Source organism: Charadrius vociferus, unplaced genomic scaffold, assembly GCF_000708025.1.
Source record: "Charadrius vociferus isolate BGI_N301 unplaced genomic scaffold, ASM70802v2 scaffold453, whole genome shotgun sequence".
NCBI classification, from domain to species: domain Eukaryota; kingdom Metazoa; phylum Chordata; class Aves; order Charadriiformes; family Charadriidae; genus Charadrius; species Charadrius vociferus.
The window spans coordinates 160,585-187,573 of record NW_009647575.1 but is presented as its reverse complement, the minus strand read 5'-3'; the positions used below and the strand labels follow the sequence as shown (position 1 = coordinate 187,573).

General features: G+C 38.8%; 1 protein-coding gene across 2 annotated transcripts in view; it reads left to right on the top strand.

The window, feature by feature from the left end:
- The window catches only part of VPS41 (vacuolar protein sorting 41 homolog (S. cerevisiae)), a 105,393-nt gene extending 78,409 nt beyond the window's left edge, over window positions 1-26,984 (top strand). For both annotated transcript variants that reach the window (XM_009880918.1, XM_009880919.1), the window contains 13 exons: window positions 1,033-1,125; window positions 1,629-1,756; window positions 2,687-2,831; window positions 6,637-6,678; window positions 6,796-6,846; window positions 8,115-8,252; window positions 11,259-11,313; window positions 12,399-12,539; window positions 14,140-14,276; window positions 22,630-22,729; window positions 23,549-23,593; window positions 25,056-25,135; window positions 26,739-26,984. In XM_009880918.1, the coding sequence (XP_009879220.1) occupies window positions 1,033-1,125; window positions 1,629-1,756; window positions 2,687-2,831; window positions 6,637-6,678; window positions 6,796-6,846; window positions 8,115-8,252; window positions 11,259-11,313; window positions 12,399-12,539; window positions 14,140-14,276; window positions 22,630-22,729; window positions 23,549-23,593; window positions 25,056-25,135; window positions 26,739-26,819 (1,236 nt within the window). In that variant the 3' untranslated portion in view covers window positions 26,820-26,984. The remainder of the gene's footprint in view (window positions 1-1,032; window positions 1,126-1,628; window positions 1,757-2,686; window positions 2,832-6,636; window positions 6,679-6,795; window positions 6,847-8,114; window positions 8,253-11,258; window positions 11,314-12,398; window positions 12,540-14,139; window positions 14,277-22,629; window positions 22,730-23,548; window positions 23,594-25,055; window positions 25,136-26,738) is intronic.
- The last annotated feature ends 5 nt before the right edge of the window (window positions 26,985-26,989 follow it).

Below are 26,989 nucleotides of genomic sequence, written 5' to 3'. Positions count from 1 at the left end.
CTCCTTTTTCACCTATGGATGGAAGACTTTAATGAAATATGTAACTTAGGCAGTTGTTTTCATGTAACTACTAGGAGACCGTTGTGAATAGTCACTGCTGTCTGTAAAACTGAAAAAAAAAATAGATGTAGTGAAATGTTATTTCTCCTGCTTTGTTCATGCAACTTCAGTAACAAAATGCTACTGCACCATGTGCCATTGGTGGGCAACAGGCAACATCTCTGCATGTTTGGAGGAATTTCATCAGTATTGGGCCTTCAGCTACAAACCCCAGAGTCCCAACACAGCTGGCAGCGGTAGGGTTTATTTTGGCAGGCAGTAATAACCTTGGCCTCTAGTTGCATGGAATAGTAGTGCTAATAAGATGCTGTGCTGAAATTCCAGAGTATGAGCCGATTCATTCTGGCAGGATCTCATCTCCTGCCTGCCAGAACGCAGTTCCTTAACACCTCCTATAGAGCAACAGATCACATGCCTTCACCCTTTCCGTGGAGAGATGTATTCTCAACTTAATTTTCATTTGGGTATGTAAAAATAGCTGGCAAAACAGAACTCTTCATAAAATTCAGTGACCTCAGTAAGTCATAAATCAAAGGTACATATTTTTCAGCTGATGAATGCTTATACCTTTTTACAAGATATAAGACCAAGACTGGACAAAATGAATTTTGAAAACTACCTTCTTCTGAGGGGTCTTTTGTGGGTTTTATTTTTAAACGACTAGCAGTAAATATTCAGACTTCTCTAAGTGCAATGGCTGATACTCGCATTCTACCTAGTATCTTACTACTGTCTTTCTGATGAAAAATTCTTTCTGAGAGGTAATGCAATTACAACATGTACAACCCTAAAGTAACTAACTTTTGGATACTGCTTACAGATATGAATATACAGCACTTCCAGTGTTTACCAGGAGCCATGTTTTGCACGTAGCTTTGTTTTTTTGTTTCACCACAATTCCTTTTTCTATCGTCAGTGTGCCAGGATGTTGCACGTTCCCCTTCTGATGCTTTATTCTCTTTGTTCCTATAGGCAATTAGTCGTTACTTGCCCAGACGGGATCCGGTTTTGAAACCTCTGATCTATGAAATGGTCCTGCATGAATTTTTGGAGAGTGACTATGAGGTACTGCAGCCTGACATGTCCACGTGTAATATCTATTGCCAGCAAAACACCCTCAGCAATGTGGAATTCAGATAGCAAATGCTCTGTTGTATTCAAACAGATTTTCAGTGGACAATTTAACAATAATGAAAAGGTTAAAAAGATGGATTTTGGTTTAGAAGTTAAAAGAACAGGTAGAATGCTATTCATAGCACGCAAATACTGTGAGATTGGTTACTTATTATAAATACTATTATTTTTAGTTTGTTTAATGTAGCACAAGCAGTCAAGGTGCTGCACAAATCACACAGCACCTGAAAGAGACCCAGCTTCATGAATCTTAATAACATTGCCCTAAGAAGGAAAATCTGCGTTATGCACTGTGCACGTCTGTGGGCACGTAAAAGTGGCTTAGAGGTGAAGCACAGCAGGTATCATCTCAGAGGCTTAGCCGAAGCTTTGATGTTTTGAAATGTTCCTTGGGCAGTTCTTTCTGTTTCTGTTACAATCTTTTATACTTTTAGGGGTTTGCAACCCTGATAAAAGAGTGGCCTGGAGATCTCTACAACAACACAATCATAGTTCAAGCTGTAGTGGATCACCTGAAGAAAGACCCCCAGAACAGGACTTTGCTACGAACGCTTGCAGAATTGTGAGTACAATTTTAAACTCCTGTTACAAAAAGTAAGCTTGAAATAGTATACTATAGTTTGTAAATATCTGCCTAAATCTTTTAACAGAAATATCTGCTTTATGGCAGTCTACAGAGGCTTTCTCTACTCTCCACTCCACTTTGCTGATTGCACAGCTTAGCAATTCTTTTCTCTCTCTCATAAAGTGTATGCTGAGTATGAAAGCAAAGAGTTTAGTATAAGATTGGATTTGCTACTCCTCTTTCCAAAGCAAATAGCTAGTGTTCCTCTTTATGCTGTCAGAGGAAGACTCTTTTGTGAAGTGTGCATTTCAGAATTACCCAGAGGAAACTAAAGTGTTGTTTTTTCCCTGCTATTTCAAAAGTAGTATATTTAAGTTTATTGCATGGCTGGAAATGTGTGGCTGGAAAATGTAGCAAAAACTGATTGGGTTCTAGGTTATATCATACAAGGATAAAGCTCTTTGGTTTTCTCAGTCTGGTTCCCATGTTAAGTTCTTTTCATACTGCTTCTTTGAAGAAAGCAAAGCTGCTGTCTATGGCTATGTTACAGTCTATCCCAAAGTTTTCAGAGAACAAAGTTTTTTACCTCTGAAAAGAGTCCCAGTTAGTTTCCAGAAAATAGAAAAGCTAGCGTTTTGTGTGGCTTCCCTTGTGGTTTGAAAACCACAAAAAATGAAAATGCAGAGAACCACAGGTCAGAATACAAATGTGGTGGCTGATATCAACAGAGTGGAAATTAGTGTTGCCCAGTTTTTTATTTCCTTTTAACAAAAGTGAATCACAGCAACTATTTAGATATTCATCAAATCAAGTAGCATCTTGACAAGCTTTACATCCTAGAGTATATTTGTATTTTCCCTCATAGGTAATATTTCCTACATTTAGATATGTAAAGTCACGTGTATTATAACATTGTTTTTTTATCAGGTATACTTATGACCAGCGCTATGGCAGAGCCCTAGAAATTTACCTAACTCTGAGGCATAAAGACGTCTTCCAGTTGATCCACAAGCACAATCTTTTTAGTTCTATCAGAGACAAAATTGTTCTGCTCATGGATTTTGATTCAGAGGTATGGTGATCTTAATGATTTTATATTCACTTTCCACTAGGGCTATTTTAACAGATGAAAAAAAAATGAGCTAAAGATAGTGTTGAGGCAGAGGGTGTGTTTGCTGTGTCTGGATACATTCTGAGGTGAGGAAGATGATGTTTGCCTAGACTGTGAAATAATTGACCCAAGGATGATTTTTTTCACTCACAGTGAGAAGCATATCAGATCCTAGATCATCGCTGTGATTCTCAAGTAGACTTCCATGATGATATTCTTTCTGCAATTTTAATCAAATAATGCTATTAATAAGCCATAGAAAGGAGGCAGTGAATTTATTGTGAGGCATATGTTAAATGTACTTGCCACTTTTCTTTCACTACAGTCAATTAATAGAATAGAATAGACTATTTCACTTGGAAGGGAGCTACAACGATCATCTAGTCCCACTGCCTGACTAATTCAGGGCTGACCAAGTTAAAGAATTTTGTTAAGGGCATTGTCCAAATGCCTCTGAAACACTGACAGGCATGGGGCGTCAAACACCTCTCCAGGAAGCTTGTTCCAGCGTTTGACCACCCTCTCAGTAAAGAAAAGTTTCCTTATGACAAGTGTGAACCTCCCCTCACAGACACAGCTTTGAGCCATTCCCATGTGTCCTGGCACTGGATCCCAGGGAGAAGAGATCAGCACCTCCCTCTCTACTTTCCCTCCTGAGGAAGCTGTAGAGAGCAGTGAGGTTGCCCCTCAGCCTCTTTCTCTCCGAACTAGACGAGCACAAAGTCCATAGCCACTCCTCAGAGGACATGCCTTCCAGCCCCTTCACCAGCTTTGGTGCTCCCCTCTGGACGCATTCAAGGACCTTAACGTCCTTCTTAATTGTGGGGCCCAGAACTGCACAAAATACTTGAGGTGAGGCAACACCGGTGCTAAATACAGCAGAGTAATCACCTCTTTAGACCGGGTAATTACACTATGTTTGATGCACCCCAGGATGTAGTTTGCCCTCTTGGCTGCCAGGGCACACTGCTGGCTCCTGTTGAGCCTCCTGTCAACCAGCACCTCCAGACCCCTTTCTGCAGGGCTTCACTCCAGCTGCTCATCTCCCAGTTTAGACTTGTACCCGGCACTATTCCATCCTCGGTGCAGAATCGGAATTTCGGCTTGTTAAATTTCATCCCGTTAATCAAACCCCAATGCTCCAGTCTATCCAGGTCTGTCTGCAAAGCTCTTGTCCCTCGAGAGAGTCAACAGCACCTCCCAGTTTAGTATCATCAGCAAACTTGCTGATGCAAGAGTGCATTCAACTCCTGCATCCAGATCATTGATAAAAATATTGAACAGACTTGGCCCTAGCATTGAGCCCTGAGGAACACTGTTGGTGACCAGTTGCCAGCCAGATGTAGCCCCATTCACTACAACCCTTGAGCCCTGCCGTTCAGCCAGTTCCTCACCCAGTGCACTGTGTACCTGCTCATCCCACAGCTGGACAACTTGTCCAGGGGGATGCTGTGAGGGACAGTACCAAAAGCCTTACTAAAAATCCAGAAAAACTAGATCCACCGCCTTCCCTTCATCCACTAGGCAGGTGACATTATCATAGAAGGATACTAAGTTAGACGGGACTTTCCCTTTGTGAACCCATGTTGAAGCTTGGCCTCCTTCCAGAGATCATACAATTTCTTTTTCCTCCTGACTTCCAAGCAGAGTTCCCTGTTTCAGACAAGCTGGTTCTGCCCTGCTTGCTTCACTTAGGACACGATGGCATTGCCTGCTCCTGTGCTTTTATAAGGTGGTTCTCCAAAAGTGACGAGCGCTCATGTACTCCTATGCCCTCAAAAGCATATTCCCAGGGGACCCTGCTAAATAGCTCCCTGAATAGCTTGAAGTTTGCTCTCCTGAAATCCAGGGTAGCAACTCTGCTGTTCTTTTTTTTTTTTTCTTATTACACTGAAAATTTTAAACTCAACCATTTCATGATCACTGTGGCTAAGACAGACACCTACCATCACATCCCCCACAAGTCCTTCTGTAGTCACAAAGAACAAGTCTAGGAGGGCATCTTTCCTAGTTGGCTCACTTCGTACTTGGGACAAGAAATTATCTCCTACAAAACTGAGGGATTTCCAAGACCTGCTCATCACAGCAGTATTGATAATTCCCAGTTCAGATCTGGGAAGTTGAAATCTCCCATAAGGACAAGGGCTACCGATCCAGAAATTTTTCCTAATTGCCTATAAAATAACTCATCAGTCCTTACATCCTGACTAGGCGATCGGTAGTAGACACCTACTCAACGTCTCCTTTGTTTTCCATCCCGCTAATCTTCACCCAGAGGCTCTCAACCACATCATCACTAACTGTAAGGGCTGTTCTATCAAACCTCTCCCTTACATACAGTGCAACACCTCAGCCTCACCTGCCCTGCCTGTCCCTCCTGAACAGCCTGTAGCCCTCTATTCCAGCGCTCCAATTGTGGGACTTCTTCCTCCAAGTCTCACTAATACCAATGATATCGTAGGTCTGGGAGCTGACCGACACTTCCAGTTCATCCTGTTTCTTTCTCATACTGCGTGTGTTGGTGTACAAGCATTTCGGATACTCTCCTGCATCCTCCATGCTCCCAGGGGCAGTGTAAATGCTCCCACTAGCATCGCCACCCTTGGCTTACCTACTGCAATCCTGTTGGTATTTCCTTCCCCCATTGATTGTAGTTTAAAGTGCTCTCGATCAGTCCCGCCAGCTTACACCCAAAGATGCATTTTTGCCATCGGGACAGGTGGATCCCATCAGGCCTTGTCTCTCAAAGGCTCTTCCATGGTTTAAAAACCCACAGTTTTGGCAGAGGCACCCGTCCTTGAGCCAAGTATTGATATTCTGGGCTTGCGTGGATATCTGAAGCCTCCCCCCATTACTGGGAGGATTGAGGAAAACGCTACCTGTGCTCATGAATATATATATATTTTTTTTTTTTTGCTTTTGAAAGTTTGCAAGGTTATTAACCTAAATTTCAAGAATAAGAAGTATGTGGTTTGTGCTGAATTCAATCTTCTTTCTTCCCAGCTGGCTATAAAACCTCAGCAAATGAGTTTTGGTATGATCCTTGGGGAGAAATCAAGTGGATCTGCATTTTCTGTGCAGCGGTTGTTTAAGCACTGGAGCTAAAATACGGAGCCATCTGTACCAAAGATGATAATCTTTGGTTTGCCCATTCTAAACTACAAAGGGCAAAAAAAGAGTATAATTCTTTTTTTGTTAAATAGCATAAATCATATCAGGAATCTGTGGGTTTGTATTTTTTTAATGTGAAGCAAAGTTTGCTCTTCTAAGAGGAACCAGAACCAGAATCCTGGTGGCCACTCTGCTTACATGGTCTGGTCTGCTTGTGTTATGGTATCGGTGTGCAGATAGTTCGGAGGAATCCAGTTGTAAGGGAAGTTGAGTCGTGTGTTTCCTATACAGCCATCACCTGCAGTTTCCTTTAGCAATGGGACAAATAGTATTTCTACATCATTTGATGGTAGCGTTCTGTGACCCATGATTCGATGGGCATAATTCACCTGCAGTGTAAGTGCACAGTATTGATTGCTATTAGTGTGGAAACTTAGGAGAAGTATTCTGGAAGAATACATGATGTCTTCTCCTGTAATGCTGTGCTGTCAGGGAATGCTGATGTTATGCAAACTACTCTCTGAATTACTGTTGCTGAAAAGAGTAGGTCTGCAGTATTCTTCTGATACCCATCAGTGAACAAGCATAATACTATATGGAGTGTGAGCAAATGGATGTACCTGTTTCTTAACTGAGTTCTCTTTCTTTACTTTAGAAAGCAGTAGACATGCTTTTGGATAACGAAGATAAAATTTCCGTGAGTATAACAAGTTCACGGCATGGCAGTCCAATGCTTCTATTACCCATCCTTTCAGTCCTGTAAATGTTAATCACAAGTTTGCTAATCTGTTGGGGTTTGTTTATTTTCTCTCAGATTGACAGAGTTGTTGAAGAATTAGAGAACAGGCCTGAGCTACAGCATGTGGTAAATATTTCTGTATTCTGTTGGTTTCGAGTTGAGCTGAATAAACTCGTTGCTGGGCATATCTCTTGCAGATGAGGTTATCCTGTCAAAATGCACGTGACACTAAAATGTCGTAAATCATCAGAGCCAAAGTGGCTGCTTATTTGCTAATCTATTTTTTTAACCTGGCCATAGCATTTTTACAATAGTAAAATAATTTTAAAATGTGTACCTGTGAGAACTTGAAAACATACTGCTTACTTGTTAACATACCTTGAGGTACTCCTTATGACATTGCAGACACTTTTCTTCTCCGGTCAATTACTTCTTGCCTGTATCCCTCCTCTTTACCTACACAAAAATGGGATTGGATGTCGGGTGCAGGTCTGAAGCGTGTTTTGATGATCCATAGAGACAGTGAACTGCTTGCCTTTCTCAAGCTGTAACTTCCGTACACTGCAGGGTTGTTCTTGTTTGAGCAGAATTACAATATCACTGTAAGGCTGTGGCTCCACATTGCCATTCCAAAAGCACCCCTTCGGTTTGAACGTGCGGTCAGTGGAATACGTAATGTGTAACCACGGGCTTGGGCTGTATTAGGGAGGGAAGTTTAACTTGCCGCTGTGTGCAAGCGGGGCTCAGGGCACCAGTCTGGTGGAGAGTGAGTTTATGTGTTAGAGATCTGATTATAGGAAGCAGCTCTATGGAGTGTGCAGCCCGCAGCCCAAGAGCTTTGCAAAGACGACTGACTGACTGTCAGTTTGTGGAAGGGTTGCATCAGTTTCAAAGTGTGAAGCCTGCTTCCCTTTACATAAAAGTGACTCTCCGGATGATTCTCACGGCTTTTCTGTGCTCATCTAGAGAGAAGGAGCTTTGCCCCAGTATCTATACTTTCAGGTACTTTGGTTAAAACACTTCACATTGTAAAAATTTGATCTATTGTTATCTGTAATGGTGAAGCATATCTAGATAACCAAAATGCTTCATTTGACATACTTGTCCAAAGTTTTCTGTAAAATTCAAAATCCAGTAGTTTCATTGAAGGTTAAAGGACAATTTCTTAACTGTTGCTGAAAACCTGCTTTATAGAGCTGGTTTTGGAGATTGGTGTGATGAGGGTACTTCAGAAAAATGTAAAATTAGTCTTTTGAATCAGAATTCAATCTCTGTGCCTTTTAGTACGTGTTAGCACATTCCTGAGGAAATTAGGAGGAGTTTTTTATTATCAAAGAACAAATAATATTGCCTAAGTGGTTTTGAGTTCTGATACTCTCTCTTTTGATTCCTAGTATTTGCACAAGCTTTTCAAGAGAGACCACCATAAAGGCCAGCGATATCATGAGAAGCAGATCAGCCTTTATGCTGAATACGATCGGCCAAATTTACTACCATTTCTCAGAGACAGCACGCACTGTCCACTGGAGAAGGTAAGCCCCCAGAATCTAAACACAGGTCGTCGATTTTTTTCATGTCTGTAGCTTGTAGTGTTGTGAATTTGTTACTGTGTCTGGTACTGCCCTCTACTGCCAAAAGGAGGGATCCTTTGTGTTTGTGACCATCACCTGCAGAAGTTTGGATTGCAGAGCTAGCCCACAGCTGAGACCTTCCTCTCTCAGCTTACAGGGCAGGAATCGGTGGGGACTTTTAATGTAGAAGTTCTGAATTCACACATGATATCTACACATCAGTGCCTGGCCTAACTGGACAGCAGGTTGTGGTTGCAAGAAATTGACAGTCATTTTACCAAATCTAGGACTAGTCAGTTTGTTAGATCTTGAAAAATTAGTAGCTTGAACTGGAGTTTTTCTAGCTTTGTATTCTGAGGCCTTAAGTTGCTTTCAAATCATATACACAATATAACAAGTCACTAAACTAGCAGAGCTAAAAGTATTTTGTCTTTGTACTTCTGGTAGCAGACTTGGGGTTTTACAGACTACCATGTTTCTACCCCTTTTAACCATTTTACATTTTCCTTCCTTGCTCTTTCTTGTCAAATTAAAAGTTATAGTTAAGGGCAGTCTTGTTTTTTTTTTTTCCCCCTGCTTGAATTAATGTGAATCAAATGGAAATAAAAGTTTTCATCTTTAGTGGAGTCACGATTTTATTATTTGTATTCGTTGCTGTTAATGGCCAAGCAGAGCAGACTTTGTGAAAGGATGCCTCTCTGTGTGCAACTATGGTGATGACACCAGTGGAGTAGTTTTAAATGTAATATTGAATATTGTAATTTACATGGTTGACATTCTGTGGAGAACTAGTACTGTTCCTGGCACCTCTCTTGTTTTGCGTGCTTTTATCAACTTTACTGTGCAACAGCAGGAAACACTGGAAAATACTTCGTTAGGATTGCAGGCTTGGTCTTTGTTGAAACCATCGCACGAGACTAGGTTGTCCCAGTGATCTTTTTAGGCAATGAACCTGGAGGTTTCCAGCTACAGACTTTTGTCTACAATGCTGGTTTATTTAACTCTCCTGGTCTCTCTCAGTTTTTGCCTGACATATTATTTGTGTGATCATGGTTTTATGTGTAACACCTTACCTGCACTTTTTTTTTCATTTGGTGCAGATTAGTTTTAATTATTGCAGATCAAGCCACCCATCTTCAGTGATGTGTAGTGCAGAAAGGTGCTGTGTGTAAATGATGCAAGCACATTGCTGGCACTGCTTTGCTGAAGTTACAGGTGATGAGCAAGAATATTGCAGAGACCCATGAACCTTTGGAAGGTGCAGTACAATAATTACCAAAGGGAGAGAAAAGGATATTAGAAAAAGTGTAATTCTAACTTTACATTAAAATGTTAATATGTTTCAGTAAGAAGCTAAGGAAGAGAGGAAAGATACCAACACTGTAAAAAACTTGGTTGAATTTACTGTCACTGCTAATTCTGTAGTTATACTTCTTACCATACAGATCATGTAGTAACACTTTTTGCCACATGCAAATCTTTGTTCTAAGGAAATGAAAAGGGGACCAAGAATTTCCCAGTTATCAATATCTTCAGTTCCTGTTAAGCAGATACCAGTGCAGAGTATAAATTACAAAAAAAACCCACAATATTTGAACAAATTCACACTTATTGCTTTAAAGTAATTATAAACCTGTCAGGAAGAAATAATTCTTGTTTTTTAAAAGTAAGCCACTTTTATTCAAGTGCAGTTTTAGCAAATGTTTTATAAAGTGAACTGAAAGAGAAGTAGGAATGTTCTCTGTTTTCCTCTAGAGGGAGCATGACAGTCAATAATGTGCAGCATCCAGAAATACTGAATACCTGATACTTTGTAGTTTAGCTTCTAAGTAGAGAGAAAAAAGGCTGTCAGCTGTGTTTATAACTTATTAGTATTATTCATACCTTCATTCCCCCGAAGTATCTGGTCAGTAATTCACTTACCTCTACCCTGAAATTCATTGTCTGTATCTCTAATCTGTATAGTAATCCTTCTGAAATAATTTGAGAATGCAAGGAAAAGTTAATTCCTACCTACATCTTTAGCTGTAGCTGTATCTTATGCATTTACAGTTTTGATTTCCAAGTATGAAAGTCTTTATTGGTGATCAGTTTTCTTCACAGGAATGCTGTGAATCTTGAATTTGCTTTCTTCTTCCAAGTTGACCCTGCTCTGGCGGGGGGGTTAGACTAGATGATCTCCAGAGGTCCCTTCCAACCCTAACCATTCTGTGATTCTGTGAAACAGACATGGCATCATTTATGGCATACCAGTCCTGCCAATTTTCTGTTACTAAAAACTTGTTGGTAATGAGTTTGGTAGTGTTGGTAATTGTGCTAAGTGTGTTTCAACTACACACAGATTCTTCAACTGCTTGTGGTATTTAGTCCTCAGGTCATTAAACCAAATTTACAAGAAATGCTTCCTTCTTATTTTTTCATTTTTGCACTAGATTATTTTTGTATTGTCTTCTTGGAGGCCATTGGTGCAAAATTTGGAGGGCACTCATTGCTTCCCAAAGCCGTTCTGATTACACTGAGGAGATCTACAGTCTTGTGTTATGAATGAATATCAGGCAGACATCCATCACTAGAGATCTCATAAGTCCACCCACAGGAATCCAGTCTTGTCAGCAGATAACCTTAATGCTTTTGGATTAACCAATTTTTGGAAGCAGAAGAAAGACGTTTCCAGTAGATTTAAAGGTAGAGATTGGCATAATCCAGACTGAAATACCTGTTCTGTCCCCAGATTTATTTAATCTTGGAGAAAAATAAAAAAAAAAAATTGTCATGGAGTTTGTCCTCCTAATTAATGCCAGACAGCCTGACAGTGCATATGAAGGGAGCTGTATTCTTGTCAAAATGAGTAATGCAACTTCATGGGAAAATATCTTTAAGCCTCTTGCAGCATTTGTGATCAATAAAATATCATGTTACATGGTTCCCTGTATTCTTTTTTCCCTCCTCCCTTCCCTTAAATTCAAGGCTCTTGAGATCTGCCAACAGAGGAACTTTGTAGAAGAGACAGTCTATCTTCTGAGTAAGTAACGCTCACTGTGATAAATTACAACATGATTTTAATCTTGTCATAAAGTTTATGCTGCAAAAATGTATGATGTATTGTCTAATATTGTTTAACACACTTTCCCAAAGACAAAAGTTGGTATGCAGTCAGTAGAACCAAATAACACGATTTAGAAAATAAAACAAATCACTGGATTATTCATATGATGTCTTAACTCCATATATTGTGTTACTGCTTTTCTGATTTGGTGTTTTTCTGGGGTTTTGGAGGTGTTGCAGGGACGTGGGGAACAGGTTGTGAGGCGGTATGTTTGAGACGGTCTCCAAGAGAAGAGTAATGCTGTCAGTTTGAAGAGGGAGGAGAAATAAAACAAATGGTTTATTCTGAATACATCTCAGAAGCTGATTGTTATATTTTGCTCAAGTGGAAGATTTGCTTATTTTTCTTATTTTAGTAAAATTAATTGCAAATTAACTCCCCCAGCAGGCCAGGGAATCTGCCTTTGAATGGGAGGCATTGTAAGACTAAGATTTTTATGTATGTTTGTATATTAGTCATGAATCAAATGGAAAGCATTTTTTTTAATCAATATTTGTTTTAGTAAGAGGAATGTTTTGTGTACCGTTTGAGAGCAGAGTAGGATTTACTCGTGGATTTATTTAAAGAATAGTTCAGCATTTCTACTATTTCTTCCTTCCTCTCATTTCCTATGGGTGTAAGCTGCGCTATATTTACTGCAAATTAAAGAGTGTCCATGAGGGCTCTTTAAAGGGGGTATTTCATGTCATAGTTTACATGCACGTGCTCCCCCTTACATTAGATGTTGCTGTGGTTCGAACCCCTAATCTAACCCAGCACATCCTTAAGAAAGGCTCCTGGTCCCAGTCCAGCAAAGTGCTCCAAGCACTTGTTCACGTTATACTGATTGCTCTGGGATTTGCATTCCTACATTAAATCAGCTTAGATTATATTTGATCTTGGTTGAGTTAGTCTGAGGCACCTTCACAGTTATAAAATTCATATTGAAAGAACTTCTTAAAGCGCTAAGCATTGATAAGCATTTAGGATTTATAATCTCTTTTCATATTTTTTCCTTCTAGGCAGAATGGGTAATAGCCGCAGTGCCTTGAAGATGATAATGGAAGAATTGCAAGATGTAGATAAAGCTATTGAATTTGCCAAGGAACAAGATGATGGAGAGCTTTGGGAAGACCTCATTTTATATTCTATCGACAAACCACGTAAGCAGGATAATTTCTCAGAAGACTTGTATGTGTATCTTTTTTTTTTTTTGAATGCTATTGCAATTAAAGGATTGAATTATTCACGTGTGTGTTAGCGAAGGTGTTTATTGATGGCCAGGGTGGTGTTCTGGTTTGTGGAACACAACATAGCTGTCCTACTGTACATAAAAACTTCCAGTAAGGCAGCATGTGGGCATACTACAGAATGAGTACTTAGGGTTTTAACATTTGACTACGCTCTGCATAGTTATGTCCTTAATGACAAATAAAGGGGAGAATGGTGCTTTTAATTTGGCAGAACGAGGCTTTATTTTTAGACAGCCTCAAAACATAGTCTGCAGAATTGATGAGGATGTTGTGTAGTGTGTTTATTGCAGCTGCTTCCCTTTGAAATTCTGAAAATGAAGAACCTACACCTTTCTACCCCTCAGTAGAATAACTAATTTGTTTTGGTTTTGGGATACAAAGGTAAGATCTGTAATAATGAGTGCATTTTGCCTTTCATCCATTATATGAATAGCTACTCAGGTTTAAAGTTTAGATGGAACCAGAAACTGACAATCTCATAAGCAACATCAGTTTTGTTCAGGAGGCAGATTCAAAGGAGTTAATATGACTGAGAAAATAGAGAATTATTTTAACTATCTACTCCATTAGTTTTGCAACCTCTTCTGGGGTTTTAAATCCAGGCTTTAAAGTCTCTCTTGGGATCTCTTTTCTGAAGGATTGAACGTCTTGTAGAATTAGTGTCAGAATACATATCTTCTCATCCTTTGACCACTAATTCTGATGGGAGTAAGCAACCAAAATTTCTGTTACTCCTAAAGGAGGATGGTATTCTCAAGTTACCCATACTTAAATGCAGTCCATCACTAAAAGTGATGCTACAATTAGTGACATCTTTAGCGCAAAGGGGATTCAAAGCATATAAAATTCTCTCGCATGCAGAGCAACTCCAGTGATATTCCCCAGTTTTGGGAGCTGAATAAAAAACACAGCCTCGAGGTTCATCTTTCTAGTGTTTCATTTAGCCAGGTGCACTTCAAAAAGCAAGAGACTTCTGTGTCACTCTCACCAGTGTTCAGCAACACTTTGGAGTTAGGTTAAGTGCTTCAAAATTTGTTATTAAAATCTGGAACAGGGAATGGAGTCGTCACATGATGTAGTTAATTTTCTGGCTCTATTTGCTCGAGTGCCCTTTCTATTGAATTGAAGTGCATTATTTACTTCTGGGTTTGTACTGGGTACCGTTACCCCTTTTCTAAATACCCTAGAAGTTCTGCCAAATTCTGCCAAATTCTGCCAAATTCTGCCAAATTCTGCCAAATTCTGCCAAATTCTGCCAAATTCTGCCAAATTCTGCCAAATTCTGCCAATTCAGCCAAATTGTAGCTTCCTGTCTTACCCAAGGGCCTGTATTCAAGTAAATACAGCTGCAAGAAACATATGAAAGCTACATAAATGAAGTTTAGTGTTATCACTTAGTAGAGAACTGTCATAAAATCAGCCAGAGCCTGTAGCTTGTCACCAAAGCATCCTTTAATCAGGTATTTTGCTGGATTTTTTTCTTAATTTCTTTGCCTCTTGTTTTTCACAGCTTTTATTACTGGTTTGTTGAACAATATTGGAACCCATGTTGATCCTATTCTTTTGATCCACCGCATTAAGGAAGGCATGGAGATTCCTAATTTGAGAGACTCACTAGTGAAAATTCTTCAGGACTACAACTTGCAGGTAAATGTTGCATTCTTCCTGCAATGCTCATTTTCAGAGAGACGGCAAAACCGCTTTGCCACTGAACAGCAGGAGAAATGGCTATCATGTTCATTTTGTTCAGACATCCGTCATTGACACTGTGGCTTGGTACATAACTGTGACAAAAAGGGTAGAAATTTGTCAAGACTAATAGCCTCTTCTCTCAATGGCTTCTAGCACTTCTAAATCTCTCCCGTGGTGTCATAAGCCTGGTGGGTAAGTAGAACTGGAAAGATCTTGGGTGATTCAGATTATTTTATACTGCCTGACTGTCCAATATTGGAAAGTCTCCTGGCGAGTGCCTTTCATTCTATTTCATGTATGAGGAGGCAGAACACAACATGCACTCACTAAAACATTCACCAGGTATTACAGCCATATGTTAAGTGTCATAGTAACTAAAGAAAGATGAACTTGTAAAAGCAAATTCATGTCTGTTGTGCAGAATGCGTTGACGTCTATGCATTTAAAAAAAAAAGACTACTCCCTGGATTATGGGAGTTCTTATCCCAGCATAATTATACAGATACGTGCAGTTCCCTACATGACGGGTTTTGCTGTGCACTTGTAAGAACTTGAAAGAAACATACCCTTAAATGTTCCTAAAAGTAACAACAGAGAGAGTTGCATTGCATAGTGTACAAAGGAGGCCCAAACTTGAGTTCTCTGTGGCACTGCTCTGCACCCTTCTGCTGAGACATGTAAGGATATAGAGCAGTTTGAATGCCTCAGGTGTGACTATGCGGAGTCCAAGAAAACATAACCCAGTAAGCAGCTGAAACTCCAATTTTCTGAACCTCATAAACATTTGTTTCCCATCTGCTATTAGTCTTTGGACATCTCTAGCAAATAGATAGGTTTGATTGTTTTCAGTAAAGGTCACAGCTGGTGTCTTACCAGACCAAATCAAGATTATACCTTCACTGATGTCAGGAGTACTTTTAAAAATGCAAGCTCTAAGCCTTTCCAAAGCTCTTCCCTTATTTTATCGTACATGCTTTAGGTTATGATTTTCAGTATTTCAGAAATGCATTGTGTCTTGTTCTGTATGCATATTATATGCAAGGAGCTACCCCAGATAAACAGAGGCATGTTTGCATATAATGTATGTTGTAGCATTACTTCCAGTTTTTTAATTGACTTCTTTAGATGCTATCCTTCCAAAATAATGCTAGATAAATAAAGCGCTGCATTTAAACAGATGCATGTTAATCATGCCGCTGTCAGTACCTTGCTGCTTTCACTGCTGTGATCCTCCTGTTTCTCCATTCTCTTGAAATCAAAATGGAATTTTTGGGGTGTCTCCAGGCAAACTAAGTGGTGTGTGCATAGCTGCAGAGTTACACGTATGCAAAGTATATTGCATGGCTTCAGACAAAGCTGATGACATCGTTTGGTCACATTTTGGGGACGGAAGAATCATTTTGTCTTCAAATACCTTTTAACATAATTACTTTGGGATTAAAAGGATGTATTTAACCTTCAGAATGATACCTAAAATTATTTCCTGTTAGCGTTGAAATGCTTCATGGATTTGAAATTAATTCATTTTGAAGTATATTTGGATAGCTCTAGGGCTAAAATTTAGATCTTTTAGGAATAATAGAAATTAGGAAAGTCTAACGTAATTCGTGCTTGGCTTGCTTGTATGATAGCAAAACAATATAACCAAAAATAAAAGGGGGACTATTTTTCTTTACAGAAATATAAGCTATAGTTTAAAATAAGTCTGTTCGTGAAGCGTCAGAGGCAATGTGAAGTACACTGTTTATGAACAGATGGTGTGTCTACACTGAAATTTATAGATGTGATTGCAGCTCTTGCACACTCACCTAAGTAGCATTAGATTGACAAGCTCAGTTTTTTTATAGCAGGACTGTTTCTGCATTCAATGTGTGCTTCAGGACGCAGCGGGGATTTCAAGTAAATGCCTAAGTGGCCTCTCCCTGCTGAGGGCAGTTCATCATTACTGCTGCCTCATGAGCTGTTTTAAAGCTAGCCTTTGGTGTGTTTGTATGATGCCTGCTTGCACCTTTGCATCATGTTGTGTAAGTTCATGGTGAGAAGTCCACGTCCTCTATTCTGGCCTGGCACAAGTCCTTGGATATTGCTTAAAGCTTCCTGATTTGTATCACCTAGTGTATAAGATATTTTGAACTCCCACAGCAATACAAATTTCATTGACTAGGACTTTCTGTAATTTCACCTCCTCAGATCTCGAGCTCTGTATGCACCTAAGTTTTATTTTTCCCATTTTCAAAGGCAAAAAAGAAAATCTTGTGCCAGGATCCACACAGGAGATGCGCAGGTGAAGTTAGAACCTGTTGGTTGGCTTGCAAGTTACTGCCTAAACCAAAAATCTTTTTATAACATTGACTTCCCAAAAGGTATTACAGCTGTGCTGTTATATTATTTAACCATGGCCTCCTTTTGCAAGCCCCGATAAGACTGTTTTGTGCTTAAGTAAGTATACGGATGCAAATTTCCTATTACGCTGTTAAACTTCCTTAGCAGTAAACTTTATGTTAGATGTGATTTGAAATAGGGGTGGGAGCTAAAAGCGGTGCCTTTGACAGACTTTGTATTTTTGAAAACAGTTCTTTACATCCCAAATGAATGAGATTGAGTGGCTGCCAGGCATGCCATGTGTGGCTTACAGCGTGCATTAGAGAATCCAACAAGGAAGTCTACTAATGCAACAAAATTTGTTGTAATTTTATTTTAATCTAGGATCTTCCCTGAATAATTTTAGTTTTTATTAATGTTGGCATATTGAAGACAGACTGCTTTACTTTAACAAATTACCACCCATTAGATGAACCGTGGCAACTGTTGTATGTGCTACTCTAACAGCACCTCAGCTCTAAAGTAATGTGGTTAACTTACAGCTTTGAAAAAGCGTTAATACCCGTTTGCTACCAATCAAGCAATCATGGCACTAAGACAGGATTAGGTATTCTACTGGGTAAAAATAAAATTTAGATCATGAGACTTTGTTCTTTGGCTATAACTTAAATTAAGTACTTCTAATTTACTTTTTCTGTGGCATTACAGCTCTGCTTTACAAGTAGGGATCTATTAAAATGCCTCACTATTCTTCAAGAATACCCATGTATATTTTCCAGCTTCAGGAAATGCAATCCTTCCATGAACTTAAAGTGGTGCACACACTTAAGTATTTCCTAAACAGGAAAAAGATTTAAGTACTAGTTTAAGTAGTTTTCAGAATTGGGATTAAAACTCCCAAGTTATTTTGTTTGTTTCTTTGTTTTTTCCCTGCCCAGGATCATTTATTATAATGTTTTCTCTTTGTCATCATCTGAGTTAGTGTATTAAAACCATAGTAGATGATTGAGTGACACTGATTTACTGTAGTAATGAAAGTTTATTTACTGCTGAAATAATACTGATTTTAGTATTTATATGCATTAACAATGATAGAAAACAAAGTTATGAAGACCTAGGCAACAAAGACAAAGTTAAAGCTGTCTGAATTTTAACAATAGTATTTATCAAGTAAAGTGTACTCTAAAACTTTTTTATTATATTTTGTATCTAACTCCTGAAATCTAGTTCCTTGGTGCCGTAAATTTATAGATAAAATAGACCACAGACTACTTCCTTTGAGTTTATAAACTCCTGAAGATGTGTTCCCTTAAGGAGCAACCGGCTTATTTATTAGAAAGGACACATTCCTAGCACATTCTTTATGAATAATATGGCAAATAAATTGCCATACTTCAGTCAACATTCTCGGCATAACTAAATAGCATTCAAATCTATTGCAAGCTAACCAAATTGAGCCAAGTCATATTGATACCCTGACAAAAGTTTTAATAATTTTCATCTTTACTGCTTGCATTTAAAAGTGTTTTCAAAGACACAGAATCATAACTCAATTTTATCTCCATGCAATTGAAAAGGTGTTGTCAGTGTAACTTTAATTCAGTTTCTACACATAGACGTTGGTTCTCTGAGAACTACAGAACCTCTGTTCCCACTAGGAATTTACCAGTGCAATTATTTTTAAAAACTCCCTTAGCCAACACAATTAGGGCAGTAGCACTGTTAATTCCAAATTGTAGCAAAATCAGCATTTAGTAGTATTACCATACAAAATATAAATTCAAGCTATTATTTTCTTTCAGTGAAACCAGTGCTACTGATGATGTTTTTATGCAACTTCTTTGGACTGAAACACATCGGTCATGCAACAGTTGGATCTTAACAAAGACCTTTTTTGAATGTATGCTTGAACTTTGTGTTTGCCTTTTATATTCAGTTCCCTGGAAACTGAAAAAGAATATGAAATGATTCACACATGTTTAAGTCTCTGATATCTGATTACGGTGTGGTCTTAACTTAAGAACGAGGAATGTAGGAGCCTTTGTTAAAATAAGTCATGTAATCATGCTCCAAGTTTTTAAAGCATTGTATCACACAACTCACAGAGAAGGATGATAGAAAAATCCCATTATTTGTGCCTTGTGAGTTAGTTATAAGCCTGTTACACTTTCCAAATATTTAAAATAGGATTCTTTTTGGCTTTGGTCTATACCTGAGTGAAATTTAGGAAATGCTTGTGGTATTGGAAGAGATCTAAATACCTCCCTCATTTCAGAAAGAAATGCCCAATTTCTCAGCTGGTGTCTGACAATTGTTAGAAGAAAACTTCAAAAGATGTTGGTGTTCTAAGACTTTTTTTCCCTAGTTTTAAAATATAAAAGCAATTTGTTTAGATGCAGTACCTCTGGATTCTGTGGATTAGCCATTTTGCTCAAGTGTTGACTTACTAGTTTGCATTTTGATTGAACCCGCAGTAACGCTGATGGATGAGAGAGATTCATCCATTCATAGAATTCGCATCTGTCTATTCATGACAGAGGTTATGAACTAATAGACCCCGATGATAATCTGATGAATGCTGTGTGAAAGAGCACCTGGTAAAATTGTTGGATTTTGCTCCTGAACATGCATAAGCTGCTGTTCAGACACCTTGGAGGCACTAGGGGGCGGGTGGCAGCTTGCAAGGAGGGACATCTGCCTTTTGGTTGTAAAGACTAAAAATAATGTGCTTTTAATTGCGGTTGTGACGCCGTTTGGAAGAATTTGGTTAATTGGCCTTAAGAAACTTGGACTTGTTTGAGTGCTAAGCTGAATCAAGGCCTGAATTTATTCCCAGAGCTTTGAGTATACCCTTTCAAATTTACTGCATACTGCAGTGTTTTCCTTTAAAAATAACGTTAGGCATTTGTAAATCAGGACTTTTTTAATTAAATGGAAGTTTTTATGGCTTCTGATTTTAATTATGCAGTAGCATCTTCCCTAGTATAGTCAGAAAATGAACTAGGATTCTCTTTCGCAATAAATGTTTTTGTTTCAGGAGTTTTAATTAATTTGGTAAAAAGCATTACATCTGCCTGAAACTTCTTCCTGTAGGTGTACCACGCTGTCCCTGCTTGTGCTTACTATCGTGTGCTTTTAAAGGGTAAAAAAAGTTCAGTTTCATCCTCTGAGTCCTATTTTTTCTCCTCAGAAAGTGGTTTCATTACAGATTTATGCCTGGTGGCAGTTTGAACTAGTTCAGCCTAATCTTAGGGTGCAAAGTTATATACTTCTCCCGCCTTTTAATGTTAAGTTAATTCAAACATTCTTTCTCCCTCTGTCTCACCTCCAAATTGCCTCTCCTGCTTCTTTTTCTATAACTGTTAAATTATCCTTCTCATCTTTGAGCTCTTCAAATCTGTTTCCGCAGAAGTGTTGAGATTTATTACCTTGAGATTTGACATTTTACATTCTTCATTGTGACTTTCCTTTTTACATAACAATAGCTGCCTACTGGATTCCATTTCTAGCAAAATAAGGTCTGGCAAACAGTCATTGAATGTGGTATGGAAAAATCTTAGTGGAGTTTAAATAGTGGGGGAAAGGTAGTGCACATGTCTTGTGTCTTTCAAGATATTTCTGTTACTCAAGTTTTTTTAAAAAACAGTACTGAGATTTTCCAGTGACAAGGATGTCTACTGTTTCCCTCTCTATTTTTCTTTTTTTGAATGTAGTTTTCCTATTGGCATACTGTATTTTAAGTATAAAATAGTAAATCATGCTCCCTTCTTCCCTTTCTATTGCTGTTTCACCCTTTTCGTTTAAAATGCTTGCTTTGATCCTGTTGTTTAAACATGGGATTTTTCTTCTGCTTATGCTGAGTGCGGCTAGTGAAGACTCCAGTATATAGCCAAGAACACATCTGCTCGAAGTTGTTTACCTATCTTTGGGATATAATTTACTGATAGAGAATATTTTGAATCAGGCAAGCACTTATTCTGAAAGATCGTCTCATCCAATTGTCCTTGCAAAAAGTTTCTAGCAATTTTTTCAAAGGTAATGACATTTTTCTATATTTAAATCAGAACTTACCATTCTCTGTTGCCCTTGGATAAAGTTGGAAGGGGAAAGGCATACTCAGATAGTTCCTGAGGTTATCATAGATAAAAATGATTGATTTTCAAAGAGTTTATCTTGTAGAGCTGCATTCAGTTTCTGGTACTCTGAAATGTTTTATAGCTCAATGTGCCTAATACTGGAGAATGTCATTTACCCACTAATATGCCCAGTTTGAAATGCTTAAAGTGTTATTCAATTTTAATTTTTTTAATGTATTTCAGATTTGCAGTCTTAACTGCGTATCATTTTTGGCAGTGCATCCTTACTACTTCACGTGTATGTGGTAAGATAGGGTTTTGGACAGTGTTCACCTGGCTGGAAAACCTACAATTACATTTCTTTTTAGGTATTTGCATTAGCTGTGTCTTGAACTATTTCAGAACACTCATTGTCTCCTGTAATGCAAATAATCAGGAGAAAGGACTGGAAATGGCCTTTTTAAACCACTTTTTTGATAAGGCTGTTCAGCTTAAAATCGATTGTGAGTCTCTTTTGAAAGCACTCTTCAGAGGAATTGTTGTATTAGAAAACAAATTTCCAAACATCAATTTGGGAAGTAAAATTCCACACGACTCATTTAGGTTTGTCATATTTTCATACTTGCTTCATTAAGTGTTGTGAAATAAGGCTCTGTAAATTTGGCATCTTTGGTTCCTTTTTGTGTTCCACAACTTTGTCAGGCAATGACATGTCAATCTAACGAAAAATATTAAATAAGTAGAAAGGGGGCTGAGGCTTTTGCTGAAGAGGAACAAACTCTGGACCTTTGGTTAGTTGTATGGACATTTAGTACCGCTTACTAAATGACACCTCAGTAGGAAATATGTTTGAACAAAATGGCCAATGGAATCCTGGGCTGCATAGGGAAGAGTGTGTCTAGTAGGTCGAGGGAGGTCATTCTCCCCCTCTACTCGGCACTGGTGAGGGCACAACTGGAATACTGTGTCCAGTTTTGGGCTCCCCAGTTCAAGAGGGACAGGGAACTGCTGGAGAGAGTCCAGCGAAGGGCAACCAAGATGACTGAGGGATTGGAGCATGTCCTTTATGAAGAAAGGCTGAGAGAGCTGGGACTCTTTAGCCTGGAGAAGAGAAGGCTGAGGGGAGACCTTATTACTACTTACAAACATCTAAAGGGTGGGTTGAAGGAGGATGGAGCCCCCCTCTTCTCGGTGGTTCCCAGTGACAGGACGAGGGGCAATGGGTGCAAGCTGGAACACAGGAAGTTCCGTTCCAACACATGAAAAAACGTCTTTACAGTTCGGGTGACAGAGCACTGGCACAGGCTGCCCAGGGAGGCTGTGGAGTCCCCTTCTCTGGAGATTTTCAAAAACCGCCCGGATGCAGACCTGAGTAATGTGCTCTGGGCAAGCCTGCTTTAGCAGGGGAGTTGGACTAAATGATCTCTAGAGGTCCCTTCCAACTCTGAAAATTCTGTGATTCTATGAAAATAAATTTTGAATTGCTGCGTTTACGAAGGTTTTATGATTATCGAATGGCTTTCCTAAAGAAGACAGGGAAGATATGGGTAGAAGAAGTTCTGAAATGGTTTGGAAACCAACTGTGAGGGGCACTATAAAAATCCCTCTCCATGGTATTTTGTTAAGACAAGCTCATAGGAAGAAGATCATAGTTTATGACAATAGTATATTTGTAAAGGATTTGATTTTTTTTGAGGTGGGTTGCTGTTCTTTTTTACGTTGTGGGGTTTTCATTTAGGTAGAGGTGGTGGTAATGGGATGTTCCTCCTTCCCCTCCTTTATAATAGCTTGAAAAGCCTTAAACATTCTTTGCACTCTTTTAGCAGCAGAAACCCAGTGGAGACTTGCCACGCTAGTGGATATGCCCGTCTGTTCAACAACCGCTGTATTTTGTGTTCTTTGCATAACAGATCTTGCTGCGGGAGGGTTGCAAGAAGATACTTGTTGCCGATTCTCTTTCTTTATTGAAGAAAATGCATCGAACTCAGATGAAGGGTGTTCTAGTAGACGGTGGGTACAGAGGAAATGTGGTGACTTTCAAGGTTTTTAACTCTCTTACTTGCTTTATAGACCCGAGCCATGTGACTGTCCACTTTGGAAGCTGCCCAAAAGCCTGAATATTGTGCTTATTTGTAGAGTGTAGTGGGATACTAGCTGCTTTACCCTTTGCAAAGAAAGCACTTGTATCTCAAAACTCCAAGACCCAGCATGCAGCTTTTCTTCTTGAACAGTCTCTTAGAGCCAGTAATGTATTGTATCCTGCAATTTGTCTATAAAGGTGAAAAATGCTGTTCAGTGCCAACACGGATAGTCAGATAGTAATAATAATAATCCATAACCAAAGCAAAAGCTACAATATCGTTTTCAGAAATAGTTGAAAATGTTTTGCAGGGTGCTAATGATGCATGTGAGCAGTGCTGTAATTCACACCAGCTTAGTGTTAATACCAAGAGGCAAAAGCTGATGGAAGGACAGAGGATCAGAGCTCCTGCTGCAAAATACTGCAGAGAAATCGGCCACCCATCCTATACTCCTGTTTTTTCAATTTGCCTTGTGCCTCTACAGCACTGATCCTAGACAGCCTCACTCCTGCAATTCTGCCATCATCAGAATCAGTAGTTCTGAACATTTCTCATGCTGTTCATAGAAATGCTGCTTCAGTATTGCTCTTCAATTTTTAATTTAGATTCTGTTAGGCATCTTAAGTAAATACTTCAAGACCAAGCTTCATTTCTGTAATAGCAGTATGTTCGTGCCTGCTTTATAAAAGAGTAAACATGGAGTTTGTTAACAAAGCTGTTACAAGTTTGTTTTGTTTTGTTTTTCCAGAGGAGAATATCTGCGAATCATGCCTGTCTCCAATACTTCCTTCAGGTAGGATGCTTTTCTAGAAGAGAAAGAGATTGGCTATTTTTTTTTATTTTTAGAGGAAATAGTGCATGCTTTTATACATAGAAATGTGTAGTAGTCTCCCTTGGAAATCACTGTATGAATTTCAGTGCTGTGCAAAGCTTGCTTATGAATTCTGATGTGAGAGTAGCGTCTAATTTGAACTTTTTTTTTTTGTTGCAGTAAACCCAGACTTTCATTCTTATTCATCTTTAACTTTCTTTTTTTCTGTTTTGAAATACGTGGAATGGAAGGCAACTTTTAATTCCATCAACATACATATTCTCAGAGATCGTTAGAACCACAAAACTAAGCTGTTGCCATCAAACCTTGTCCAACTCTGAACAATTTAGACTGAACTTGTAGATTATGAAGTTTTATGGACTATACTTTTGTTTGAGTGGTGGAAAACTCTTGGCTTCAATCACTGCTGTCATATTTGAAACAACTTATAACAGAATGTAGTTTCAAAATATCTTCTAAAGTTAGTCTTGAAACTAGAAATTCAGGATATTGTTTTGAAGATGTACATTCTGCAAGGCAACTATAGTTCAGAAATTCCAATATAGTTGTTGGGCATCTTAAGAAGAAATAGTTTTACGAGGAGAATGTCTGTCGTAGCATCTGCAAACAAGAATATGTAAGACAGCGTATGTATGGACTTATGTTTTTGTTTGCCAAGTGTGCATAACCCAGTACAACCCCAGTTTTGTAATCTGGTTTCTGCCATTTTTCATTTTAATAAATAAAGAAAAACAACTATACTATGATCACATGCAGCAGCGTACAGACCAGAGCAGTCACATGGTGATAGTAAACCTGGCAGAGCTGAATGTGCTACTGCCTCGAGGTGTGTGTGTCGAGGGAACGGGAGCCAAGGAATCGAATGTGGACGATGCTCATGAGCGAGGTGGTTATTCTTTGAATATGTGGATGTTGTATACAGGCTTCTAATTGGGCTGCATATTCGTGTGGGAATCAAAAGGCCCGTTGTGCAACAGCTTCTTGCCAAATTTCAAGATCATGGAGTGCAGTGTAGGCGCTAGAACTACTTAATGTTCTCGTTCTCCCCGTACCAGCGCAACAATTATTTTGCTAACTTTTCTTCAAAATGGCTGAATTATTTGGTGGTAGGTTACTCTTCTCCCTCCCCAGGTTTAACGTGTAGCACATATTGACATGAAGAAATTTCTGTTGAAAAGGTATGCAGCATTTAAGCCACAGAATAAAATTGGCCTGTAAGTCCATCATTGGGACACATTAGCTGAAACCATCAACTCGGCATAGTTTCTATAAATAAGTTAGAAAAATCTGGAAATTAATTTGATAGAAAGATATTACTTAATGTTTCTCTATGTATAATGGAATTGCAGGCATGTACTGCTGTAGCCACCGAATCCTTTGTTTCAGTGCCTTGTTGTAACGAATTTACTTTTCTCTTTCCCAGATGCATCCAAGTCCTTCAACGTGGTAGTGTTCCACTGCAGACATATGTTTCACAAAGAGTGCCTCCCGGTATCTAACACAGTAAGGAGCTAGCTTCATCTCTCTGATACCTTTGTCAAAGATGAAAGGACAAATTATTTCCTTTTGTCAACTGTGGAGAAGGGCATGGGTCTATCAGGAACTATAATGTGATTACAGTAATTACCTGTGATGATATGCCATAGTAGTATGTGACTAGCGAAAGGCTCTTTAGGGCAACTGCAACTAAAGTACATCCAATTTAGAAAGACCTTGTTGCTATTTGAGAAGAATTTTATCACTTTCTGCAATCTGAATGTGCAATGCAGCTTTGAGACATACAGGGAATACGACCTGTTTGAAGGGTTTTTTAATTAATTCTTTTCCATTGAAGCTCTCACTGTAAGTATGTTTAATTAAAGGCAAGAATAAAGATACTTTCCCAAGTAAACCGTATTGAATGATTCTGACCTGGAGGAAAAAAAAACCACTCATATCAGAGTGAATATTTTAATATCTTTGTAATCATCTCTATGCTCAGGATATGTTTTCTTCATCACGGAAATCTTTTTTTTGGTTCGGGTTTTTTTTTTCCGCCAATGAAAACAAACCAGAAAAGTAACTTACAGATATAACTAGGTTTTGATTTAGGAATGAAAGCATCAGAACGGTAACAAAATCGCAAAGAAAATGGAATTTAAGCTTTTCGTATTCTGTATCTGTCTCTGAAAATGAACATCTAGTGAAAAAATAACTTTGGTGAATCACTTAATCTGCAAGTAACCAAGCAAAGTGCTTGTAGCCATATGGTACAGCATGTATACTTATATATGTTATGAAAATCGTAATGAATTAGATCATTTGCAAAAGAAAGTCCAACAACTAGGAAATGTTTATTCGAGCAATATTTACCACAAATTTTATTATTTGAGAAATAATCTAAAATTTATCTAGCATTCTCAATATGCTGGGACAGTGGTGGGACTGGGTAACGTCAGATGGGATTTTTAAATGTGACGTGCGTATTACATTATATATATTTTACAGTACATATGAATACACAGGTATCTGCATGTATCTGAGCCAAATTCTCCACTGCTATAGTATTTCTTGGCCTTATGTAATCAGTTGTGTTAATGATACTTCGTTACTTGTGATGTACTGAAGGGAAGGTAATGCACGTATAAAGCATCACACAGAGCTAAACACGGGAGTAACAATAAACACATATTTGATATCAAGTGGACAATATTCAGGCTGTATTCTCAGCTGTTGGAAATCTGTAGTGCACTATCCAAAGACAGAGCTGTGACTAAGACACCCAGAGGTCAGCAGAGCTGACCGAGTGACTTACTCTCTTCTTTATCTATGAAGATAATCAGTTGCATTTTTACTCTGTATGTTTCTTTTTTGTTGCGGAGGAAATTTGACCTTCCTCTCCTGGAAGATGGAGGTAATACAATTGGAGTGAGTGGTGAGGTGTACTGGTCTCTGACTCCAGAGTAGCCTGCTTTATTGTATTCCACTATATTGCCTTCCTACACTTAGCTATGAATGTGTCTATAGGGACCAGCCTGACTGTGAATAGTAACGCTGAGAAATGCATTTTTCATTCTAATATGGCTACATGTCTCTAAGAATTTCTTGTTTTCTTTTTAATTTCTAGGTATCTCCTGTCCAGTTCTGCAACATCTGCAGTGCCAAACACCGAGGACCGGGAAGCGCAATCTTGGAGATGAAGAAGTAGCAATCCTCTAGTTCTCCATACCAGCTCTGTTAGGACAATGCAGAGCCACTGTGGTTTCTGTTAGTCATTGTTTATGTATATAATTCTGATTGTGATTTAAAACTGGTTTCTGTAAGTTATCCAGCTGACTGAACATTTTCAGGAAAGAGAAAATGTGAAGATCTTTCCCT